The sequence below is a fragment of the Elephantulus edwardii genome, unplaced genomic scaffold, assembly GCF_000299155.1.
Source record: "Elephantulus edwardii isolate Elephantulus edwardi_28Jun2011 unplaced genomic scaffold, EleEdw1.0 scaffold00022, whole genome shotgun sequence".
NCBI lineage: Eukaryota > Metazoa > Chordata > Mammalia > Macroscelidea > Macroscelididae > Elephantulus > Elephantulus edwardii.
In genome coordinates, this window is record NW_006399772.1 from 5,660,611 (window position 1) to 5,672,581 (window position 11,971).

General features: G+C 39.8%; 1 protein-coding gene across 1 annotated transcript in view; it reads right to left on the bottom strand.

Moving 5' to 3' along the window:
- FBXL13 (F-box and leucine-rich repeat protein 13) overlaps positions 1-11,971 on the bottom strand; it is a 115,508-nt gene that overhangs the window by 102,160 nt on the left and 1,377 nt on the right. The window contains 1 exon segment of the mRNA XM_006903700.1: positions 4,161-4,242. Within this exon segment, the coding sequence (XP_006903762.1) occupies positions 4,161-4,242 (82 nt within the window).

Below are 11,971 nucleotides of genomic sequence, written 5' to 3' on the forward strand. Positions count from 1 at the left end.
TAGACACTCTAATAGTGGCACAAATCAAGTTACAGAGGGAAGGTAGTTCCTAAAATAAAAGGCCTATTGACTAGCACTTTGTCTATTATAGTATAAAGGTTAGGAACCACAAGATGTAGAGGCTCAACTATGTCATTTATTGTTCTTAAGTCCTGGACCAAATTCCATCTACCACTGGGTTGTTTTACAACTCGGAAGTACGCATTCAAGGCAGAGGTGAGGTAAGGAACTGCTTATGAGGTTTTCCGTCAATTCCAACAACTACGAAATAGTGAGAAGAGTGGGACCTCAGAAGGCTTTTAGGACCAAATAGTAGACTCCTGTGTCCAGGAGAAAACGAATATACTTACCAGTAATGTTAATGCTCACCCACAGCTCTTCTGGGAGGATCTAAATCATTGAAGCGTCCTCCTTTGTTTCGAGCCAGGAGCTGGGGCCTGTCAGTCCTGTCAGCCACAAGGACCTGATGTAGGCCACCCTTGGCCAAGTGTCCTTCAGATCCACACTTAAAGCAAGTGAGTGGGAGCTTCCTCTCTACTCCCTTGCCTATCTGTGGCTCTCGTCTGTGACACTGTCTACTGAAGCTAAGAAACTATTTTAAACTACTCTCTTAAAAGATAAAGGAAGTAAAAATGTATTTTTAAACATTCAATTAGCTACATCCTAAAATATAGTGATAAATACAAGGTTGAAAATAAATATGTATAAAAATTATTCCACAAAATTACAAGCAAATGCAAACAAAAGTGGCTGTATTAATTGCACATAAAATACAATTAATGGCAAAGTAATACCAACCAGATTAAAGAGTGTAATTTTATCTGAATAAATGCTATAATCTCGAATGAAACATAATACTTATTGATCTTTATGTATAAGGTAAGAACATAAAAATAAGCTCTGAAAAGTTTGATTATAGTAAGAAACTAATATATTACTATCCTACCATGACAGCAAAAATTTATACATTTATACACACATATCCACACGGAAACTTGGTTCTCTACAAGAGAGTCTCTTTCTTTTAAACCTTCATGAAACTAATTTGCTGAAACTAATTATAAACTAGTTCTAAAAGAAATCTCAATAAATTTCAAACAGTAGAAATAATGCAGTCCACATTTCTTGACCACAGTACATAAAACTAGAAATTAAAAACAGAAAAATCAAAGAAACTTTAACCACTTGGAATAAAATAAAATTCTCTTCTAAATAAGTACTTGGTAAAAGAGAAAATCAAACATTTAATTGTTGAGAAAACGAGAACAATCTCTATCAAATATTACAGATTTTTCCTAAATTCTTACTCGGAAGCAACTTCAAGGCCTTGAACATTCTCTTTTAACTTTAAAAGGGGAAAACAATGAATTATTCAAATGATAAGTGGAAAAACATACCTGTACTTCAATCAAGTGTAAAGTTAACTACTTTGAAAATGTAATTAAAAAATATAACCCATAAAGTATGCCATTCACAATAACAACAACAACAAACAAACAAACAAAAACCCTTAGGTATAACTTTTATAAAACTCGTTTGTATGAATAAACCAAAATTTTATTCATTTGTTAAATATAAGTGTACTTAGGGAAAAAAAATCAGTAAACAGAATAATGATAAATGGAGAAAGATTAAAATGGTCAAGGATTTCTTTTTACTTTGATCTACAATCAACATGTAGGAAGCAACAGCAGTCAAGATATCAAACAATGTAATTCAATGGGCATATCTGCTCCACAATCAACACACATAGAAAAAGCCGTCAAGAAACCAAAGAAAGTAATGCACTGAAAATCTGCTGCCAAGGACTTCTTTAAAGTGTAGTTGAGCAAAAGTGTCACTTTGAAGACTAAGGTGCACCTGCCCCAAGCCACAGGTGTTTTTCAATTGTTTCATATGCTTCCAAAATTGAGATAAATAAATAAGAATCTTTGTCTTTGAATTGAGGTGTTGGCAAAGAATACTGATTGGACTACCAGACATACAGCTCCTCAGAAGCAAAGGTAATGAGACCTTATCTTACATATTTAGGATATGTTATCAGGAGAGGGCAGGCCCTGGAGAAAGACATCATGCTTGGTGAAAGAAAAAGTAAAAGACTCTCAAGATGGATTGATACACAGTGACTGGAACAACGGATGTAAACACAACAGAGACTGTGATGATGGTGCATGAAAGGGCAATATTTGGTTCCGTTATATGAAAAGTTGCTATAAGCTGGAGCCAACATGATGAATCTAAAACTATATCATAAAAACATAACTCTTCATTTTTTCTGTGTTTAGTATAGTATGTACAAAGATTCTCACTCTGGGTCATTTGGCAGCATCATGATAGACAGTGAAGAGACTGAGATTGCTAACAGCTTCAGTTTGCTTGGCTTCACAGGCAACACTTTGGTAATGGCAGCCAAGAAATAAAAAAAATTACTTGCATTTGGAAAATCTGCCATCAGGGACCTCTTCTGAGTACTGAAGAGCAATGATGTCAGTCCAGAGACTAAGGAGAGCCTGATCCAGGCCATGGTCTTTGCAATTAATTGCTATGTATCAGAAAGCTGGACAGTGACTGGGATGATAGAAGGATGATGCCTTTGAGCTGCGGTGCTAGAGAAGAGTATTGAACATATCATGGACTACGAGGAAAACAAACAGGTTTGTCTTTAAAAGAGGATGAAATCAGGCTGCTCCCAGGAGGCAAGGATTCTGAAGCTTTGTCTGACATACTTTGAACATGTTGCAAAGAGGAACGTCCTTGGAGAGAGGCATTATGCTTGGGAGCGTGGAGGGACAGCACTAGAGGGGAAGACCCTCGATGAGATTAATTGACTCAGTGACTGGGTTAATGAGGTCGGTCTCTCAGAGACAATAAGGTTGGCTCAGAATAAAACAGAGTTCAGAGCTGTTGTACATACAGTCACTATGAGTCTCAAGTGACTTGACGGTACGTAACAACAACAACAACAACAACTGGTGAATGCTTAACAAGGTTTTCCATAAAAATATGTATGCGTGTGTACATGTATATGTATGTGTATGTTGCTTATCTTCATGTCTCAGAGGTACTGGTGGATTTGAGCAGCCTTTTGGTTGGTGGTTCAACTCTCTATGGACTCTGCCACTAGACTTCCCTAAAATTCCTGTATGTTGTTGTTCAATGCCATCAAGTAGAGTACGACTCATAGTGACCCTATGAATGATACATTTGAATCCTGTCCTATCCTGTGCTATCCTCGTCATCTCTGATACACTTTTCAACTCATTACTATAGTCACTGTGGCAATCCATCTCACTGAGGATCTTCCTCCCTTTCACTGACCCTTCACCCATTCAATCATGCTGTCCCCTCCCAGGAATAACCTCTCCTAGCCACTTGCCATGTTGCCGCACAGTCTTAAGCAAAGGTAGAATTTAGGTGGAGGTCTCCAGTGTGTGGTAAGGGAGAGCAGGAAGGTTTAATTGAAGCTACTGGGTACACCACAAACAGACTAACTACTAAAAACATGGGCTACTAAGGCAGAAGGCTAGTAAGTCTATCAAGAAGGCAGGCTGGGGACTTATAAACAAGTGTCTTGTTAGTTGTGTTATAGTAGTGAGATATTGGTGCAGGGAGCACTGCCTTTGGAGAACTCAAGAGCACACTTGAAAGACCTCTAGATGACATGCACAGTTAGTGCTTGATTTTGGAACTAAAGGCTGGTGGTTCTAACTCACCCAATGGTACCCTGGATGAAAGGCCTAACAAGCTGTTTCTGTAAATACTACCGCTAAGAAAACTCTATGAACAGTTCTGTTCTGTAGCATATGGAGTTGCTGTGAGTCAGAATCAAACACATGACACAGATTGGCACAATTCTTTGCTGTTTTCTTTATTTGGCATGGTTTTTACTTTAAGAGCGCAATGCAGAGTAGTCTTTGATCAGGACTACTGAGTGGACTCTGACTCCTGGTGACCCACCATCTGATTTCTGAGGCTGTGAACCTTTTGGGGTAGAGACTGCCTGTCCTTCTCTATCAGAGCAGGTTGGTAGATTTGAACTACCAAACTTTCCTTGTAGCAGCCCAACAAACAATTAATTAAGCCACCAGGGCTCCTAGCCAGAGTGCAGAGGTGCATAATTACAAGTTAATTCTTTTCCCTGTTAATAACAGCACCATTACCTGGGCAGGTGATCCTTGTGTTAGACAGGTTGAGCTTCCGGACCCCAGGGCAGCCTTCCGAGATGAGCCTCATGGATTCACCCTACAGAAAAATACAGGGAAGATCATCACCAAACTCTAACACACATTGCCATTTTCCCATAATCTCCACATCATTTTCTTCTACCCTAGCGAGGGAAAATACATATATACATGAGTTGGAATCTTCATAGTCTCTTTTAAGAATTGTAAATCAAATTAAATTTCAATGATGTTTGCTGGGTTTTTTAATCTTCATTGTTTTCTTCTTTCCTTCTCCTTTCTTTGTAAATAAATCATCTGGTTCTATCACATGTCATGTCATTAAAATTCAAACCCATGCAAGTTCAACTCTGTGGCAGATATTTTGAGCTCAAGTGTCAAAATGTCACACACTCCTGTCTCTTCAGACGCATGAAAACAATTTAAACAGACCCATCATTAAGCTTACTAAAATCATTCCAAAAGACAGACACTGTAAACACTCTAAGAGCTAAACTTCCTGATAAATAAATCCATATTTTCATTTATATAGTTCTTGTTTTATACTGTTGAGTCAAAGCTGACTCATTGCTGACCTTCCAGGGGGCTTTCAGAGGCTGTAAAGTGCATGAGAAGACTGTCCGTCTTTCTTGTGCAGAGCCACTGGTAAATTTGAATCATATGCCTTTGGATTGGCAGTCAATTCCTTACCACTAAGCCACCAGAGCTCCCTATTATTGTTGAGTGCCATGAAGCAAGAATGGATTCTTAGCTGACTCTCTAGAGGACTTTCAGAGGCAATTAATCAATCACACAGGAGGAGATTGCCCATCTTTTTCCTTTGGAGAGAGGGGAGGGAGGGAGAGAGAGAAATTAGAGAGAGAAAGAAAGAGAGAAGAGAGAAGAGAGAGAGAGAGAGAAGAGAGAGATATCAACAGAGAACTGCCTGAAGTGCAAGCTGGATCTAGAAGAGGCCATGGTATTAGGGATATTATAGCTAATATCAGATGGGTCTTGGCTGAAAGCAAAGAGTACCAGAGGAATGTCTATCGGTTTTTCATTGACTATGCAAAGGCATTTGACTGTGTAGATCACAACAAACTGGCTGACTCTGAAAAGAATGGAAATCCCAGAACACTTGATTGTGCTGATGCGAAACCTATACTTGGACCAAGAGGCAGTTGTCAGAAATGAGCTAGAAAACACTGGACGATTCAAAGTCGAGAAGGGTGTGAGCCAACGACATGTCCTCTCTATATATCTTTTCAATCTATATGCAAAACAGATTATCCGGGAGGCTGGGCTCTATGAGGAGAAATGTGGCATCAGGATTGGAGGTAGACTCATCAACAATCTGTGTTATGCAGATGATATAACCCTGCTTGCTGAAACTGAGGAGGACCTGAAGTGCTTGCTGCAGAAGGTCAAGGACTGCAGCCTTCAATAGGAATTGAAGCTCAGCATCAAGAAAACAAAGATTCTTAGTCACAAAAGGACAAATACTACATGGTGCCACTGTTGTAGAATGAGGCTGATATCAGGGTGGGGCTAAGACTGAAAAAACTGAATAAATTATGTTTACTGCATTGAAGCCAATGAGGGAGAGAATAGTTTAAAAGTAATATATTTTAGGGCATTATGATTATCATAAGAGTCTGGAATGAGGTTTGCAGGGTGGAGTATACTCGGGGTGGAGGTGGGGATGGGGGTGTGCGGGGAGGATTGTATACCAGTGAAGGAGTTTTTCTTTTGCTTTTCAAGGAGAAGAGCAAACTGGGGGTGGGGGTGGGGTGGATGGGGAGAAAAGTGCAACAATGAATGAATGGAAATCCAAAATCTCTGTAGATGTTCATTGAAATGAATAAAAAAAGAAAAGAAAACAAAGATTCTCACCACTGGGCCGATTGGCAGCATCATGATGGATGGTAAAAAGATTGAGATTGTTAAAATCTTCAGTTTGAAGAAAAAATTTTAAAAAAGCTTCAGTTTCCTTGACTCCACAATCAACAGCCAGGAAATTAAGAGATGAATTGCTGTCAGAGACCTCTCCAAAGTACTGAAGAGCAATGATGTCAGTCTGGAGACTAAGGTTAGCTTAATCCAGGCCATGGTCTTTGCAATTACTTGCTATGCATAAGAAAGCTGGATAATGACTAGGGATGATAGAAAGAGAAATGATGCTTTTGAGCTGTGGTGAATATGCCATGGACTGCTAGGAGAACAAACAAGTTCTTCCTAGAGAGGGTGAAGCCAGGCTGCTCCTTGGAGGCAAGGATTCTGAAGCTTTGTCTGACATACTTTGGACATATTGCAAGGAGGTACCAGTCTTTGGAGAGGGCTGTCATGCTTGGGAGTGTGGAGGGACAGTGCAGGATAGGAAGACCCTTGATGAGATGGATTGATTCAGTAATGAGGGTAGGTGTGCTGGAGACAGTGAGACTGGCACAAGATAGAGCAGGCTTTAGGGGTGTTGTACATAGGGTACAGTCACAGGCGACTTGACAGCACATAACAACAACATGTAAATGTGTGCACATATATGTGTGCACATGCACAAACACACACACACACACACGTCAATTTTGTCATGAATTTTCACAATGGTTGGACACTTGTTGAAAGATCCAAGGAGAATGTAAAGAGACAAAAGAGGAAGGAAAGAAAGCTGGCTGATACACCCTTTGTTGTTGTTAGGTGCCGCTGAGTTGATTACAGCCCACAGCAACTCTCTGAACAACAGATAAGAACTTTGTCCTATTGTGTACCATATTCATGATTTCCAACACACCTGAGCCTATGGTTAGTTAGAGTCACAGTGTCAATCCATCTTCTCCAAGTCTAATATCTTTTTTCAAAGAACTGGACTATCCTGATGACGTGCCCAAAATATGTTAAGACAATTTAGCCATCCTTGCTTCTAAGGAGCATCCTGCTTGCACTTCTTCCAAGACAGATTTAGGGAGAGATTCAATACACTTCTCCAATACCGTAACTCAAAGGTATAGATTCTGCAGTCTTCTTTATTTATTGTTCAACTCTCAGATGCATAGCAAATAATTGAAAAGATCATAACTGCAGTGTTTAAACTGATGTCCTTGTTCTTTAACACTCTGGCGAGGCCTTTGACAGATTTTCCCAATATAACAATTCTTTGGATTTCCTGACTTCTGCTACTGTGAATATTGGTTGTGGATTCAAGTAAAATGAAGGTAGTAACAACTGCAATCTTTTCCCCATTATGTTGCTTACTGGTCCCACTGTGAGGATTTTGGTTTCTTGATGTTGAGATGCAATCTAGATTGAAGGCTATCATCTTTGATCTTCTACAACAAGCACCCCAAGTCTCCTTTACTTCCTTCAGGAAAGGCTGTATCACTTGCATACCACAGGGTGATGAAGAGTCATCCTCCTATCCTGATGCCACATTCCTCACACAGTCAGGCAGCAGTGACCCAGGACCATTGCTGCTGAGTTGTTTCAACTCATATTGAACCTTTAAGACAGAGTAGAACCATCCATGGGTTCTTGAGGCTGTAATGTTTATGGAGAAGACAGCCACATCTTCCTCCATGAAGTAGCTTGAAGGGTTCAAATCACTGACCTTTTGGCCAGCATCCCAGTGCTTAGTCCACTATGCTACCACAGATTCTTTGCTGTTATTTTTAGATGCCATTGAGTTGGCCACAATTCATGGTAATACCACAAACAGTAGCTTAGAGCCTTGCCTGATCCTGTGCCACCTTCATGATCTCTGCCATGCTCAAGTTCATAGTTGTAGTCATTGTGTCAATCCATCTCCTTAATGGTCTTCCTCTTTTCCACCGACCCTCTTTTCCAAGCATTATATCCTTCTTTTGGAACTGGCCTCTCCTGGTAACATGTCCAAAGTATGTGAGATTAAGTCATCCGTCTGTTATTCACACTGGGGTGATTAGAGTGGTGCTATGATGCTGAGAGCTATGCCACTCATATTTCAAATACCAGCAGGGTCACTCCCTGTGGACAGATTTCAGCAGAGCTTCTAGACTAAGACAGACTAGGAAGAAGACAGACTATGCACGTCAGAAATAATTGACTAGGAAAACTTTACTCCAAAATCCACTTCCTTTGAACTGATGATTATGTTCATAGCAACCTTCCACTGGGTTCTCAAGGCTGTAAATCTTTTTTTTTTCTATAATTATATTTTATTAATTTTCATAAACATTTACAGAGATTTTGGGCTTCCACTCATTCATTGTTGCACTATTCTCTCTACCCTCCTCCCAGTTTGTTCTTGTCCAAATGCCACAGTGCTTGTCAAAGCCAGTTCTGATTAATCTTCTTTGTCAGTGTGTCCTTTGCCATTCCCTATCACTCCTCCCTGAGAGAGACTTCACCCTGAGTCATAAGGAAAAGGGGACGGCGTATTCTCTTAGCTACTTCCTGCTGAAAAGGGACACTGTGGGTTTCAGGGTGAAGATCTTCTCTCACTACTCTAAAGGGCCCCTTTGGCAGTAGGAAACACATAGACTATTATGGAGATTGATTTTGGAATTTAGATGCACTCTTATTGATTGTGCTTGGCTGTACATGTTCATATCCTTGAAGATGTATCATGGGGGTGTTGCAACCTAGAAGACACAAATTTGACTAACAAGTTATAAGTACATGAGTCCAAAAATTATGGAAAAGTAAAAGAAAAGATTCTTTCATTGTTTTACAAACCCTCCCCCAGGTCCCCTCCACCATGTAGCCCTCGCTCTAGTCTCCTGTGATGACAGAAATACCCAGTTATATCTCTCTTTTAAACGGTTCTCTCCCTCCTCTGTTTCAGTGCAGTATACATTATTGAACCCATCTTACTCAGTCTCTCCCCAACCCCAAGGACAGTCCCATTCTACAACAGTGGCATCATGTAATATTTGTCCTTTTGTGACTGGGATATTTCACTCAGCATAATGTTCTCCAGAGTCAACCATTTTGAATAATATTGCATGAGTTCCTTGTTTTTTAATGCAGCATAGTATTCCATTGTGCGAATATACCACAGCTTCTCTAGCCATTCGTTTGTTGATGGGCACTTAGGTTGTTTCCAACTCCTTGCTATTGTGAACAAAGCTGCAATAAACATGGGTGTGCATATATCTGCTTGGATGTCAGCTATGGTCTCTTCAGGGTATATTCCCAGTAGTGGAATTGCTGGGTCAAATGGTATCTCTATTTGCAACTTTTTGAGAAAGCGCCATACTGCTTTCCACAGGGGTTGCACCATTTTACACTCCCACCAACAGTGAATCAGGGTTCCAGTTTCTCCACAACCTCGCCAGCATTTATTGCTTGCTGTTCTGTTAAATTTTGCTATTTTGACTGGGGTGAAATGATATCTCATAGTTGTTTTAATTTGCATCTCTCTTAGGGCTAGGGATTTTGAGCATTTCTTCATGTGTTTGTTAGCCATCTGAATGTCATCTTCGGTGAAGTGCCTGTTCATATCCTGTGCCCGTTTTTCTATTGGATTATTTATCTTGTTGTGGTGCTCAAGTATTTCATAAATTCTGGATATAAGTCCCTTATCTGATATGTTATTACCGAATACTTTTTCCCAGTCAGTGGCTTCCCTTTTTACCCTACTGGAGAAGTTTTTGGATGTGCATAGGGATTTGAGTCTTAGAAGGTTAAGGCTGTAAATCTTACTATCCATTTTTCTCCTGTGGAGTAAATAGTGGGTTTGAACTATCAACCTTACTATGGTCATCAAGATAACACTATGCCACCAGAGTTCTTTTGTTGTTGTTCTTGTTATTCATTGTCTTCAAGTCGAGCACAACTCATAGCGACCCTATGAACAAAAGGCTTGAAGCCCCTCTACAGTTATTGACATTTATCAAAGCTCATAGAGTTTCCAGAGGTGTGTTATTTAGGAACTGGAAACATAATTCAGGGCTTCAGGTTGGTTCCAGTCATGATTGACAAGTGAAATCAGAAAAGACTTGGATCTTTTACACATGGATACATCACACTAACAATGGATTATGTTAAGTGCCATCAAATTAGAACTCATGCCTGACCACCTGGCATGTTTTCAGAGGATGTAAATTATCTGAGAAGAGAGTATCCATCTTTCTCCTGCAGAGCAGCTGGTGGATTCAAACTGTCTGCCTTTAGGTTGGCAGCACAATTTCTTACCACTATGACACCAGAGTTAGAAACTGGAAAAAAATATGGGTCCCTGTTGTCCTATAAATTTAATCTCCCTCTTAGAAAACAGGGGCAGTGTGTCCACTGCATAACAACCAAGTCTCTTCACAGACAGAACTAGAGACAGTGCTCTTGTCAAAGGCAGTAGCCTACCTCGACTTTGTATTCCTCAGGGCTGGCAATCCACTCTCTCACATCAGGATCCTGTCAGGAGTCCCCTGAAAGGTTTCAGTAGACCATTTCCAAGTCTTTCATTCCTGGCCTTTCCCTTTGAGATAAGAATGAAAAACAAGCCATTCTTTGCATTTTCCTGTCTGGAAGAGCTTAGACATACAAAAGTTCAGGCCAATCACGTTCTCAGTATGTTAGAACTAAAAAAACTAAAACGCCATCCCCCAGTGTTTGAGCACATGAATGCAAAATTAATGTCTTTTAATATTGCACCATAGTTTACAAACGTGACCACAATGGACTTGAATCTTTCTGGATCTAACACAGTTCACAAGTCAGCCTTCTTAAAGGTGTTTAACTAAATGTTACCCAGCTCCTTAAATATGAGTCTGTCTTCCCCCAAGTTTATGTCTCTCTCAGACAGAAAAACAATAGTGAAACATAGCTGGATAAAATTACCAACCCATTACATTATTACACTCCAAAGTTGGAAAAGACTTTGATGTTCCAAATTCAATGCAGATGGCATTGTTTTGACTTTCATAATAGAATGCCAAATTTAAAGAACATGCCTTTTTATTCAAGAAGATAACTGAAGTTCCTTGAGGGTAAAATAAAAACCTGATTTATTTTTAAGTTCTCTGCATAATCTAACATAAAATCTGAAAAGGATTCCATCTCTCTCTTATTTCTATAAAGTTGGTCTTTGAATGAAAATCGACTCATAATTGATTCTCCATTGGGTTTCCAAAACTGTTATTCACACAGATTTCTTAGCTCCATCTCATGAACTGAAACCCTCCCTCCAAGATGCACGGCCTTAAGGAGAGCAGCACAGATCCTTACTGATTATGCCACCAGATCTTAGGGTAAAAAAGGAAAGATAAATTCCCAGAAAGAATAAAAGAATAGATACACTTGACAAGCCACTTCATTATTCACGAGCAGAATAGACTCTGAAGTATATTGCTGTCAAGAGTTGAAATGTCTTTTCATGAAGACTTCATGCCTCTCTGTGGCCCTAAGACCCCAGCAGCTCCTCTGGGGAAAGATGAGCTTTCTCCTCCCAAGCAATTTACAGCTTCAGGAACCAGCAGAGGCTCAGCTAGGAGTTGGTTCTGACTCCACGGCAGTGAGTTGAGAGTGAGATGTTCACTTTAGCAAAAGAGAAAGCTGAACACAATTAGAGAAAGTAGAACATTTTTCTCTCTGATGTGGTTTTGGGCATGTTTTCCCCTCCACTTCTTGTGGATCAACTTTAAAGGCACTTCTAAACATGAAGAATCTGTTTACTCATGTTAAAGTATTTTACCTCAGACACTTCACTTACACCATTGTCTAGAGTAGCTTTCTAAGTTCCAGGGGAGAGATTAAACTGCTCATTTAAAGGCTTAATTTGTGTCTTGGAGTCATTCTGGGACTTCTATTATGTGTGTGTGTGTGTGTGTGTGTGTGTGTGT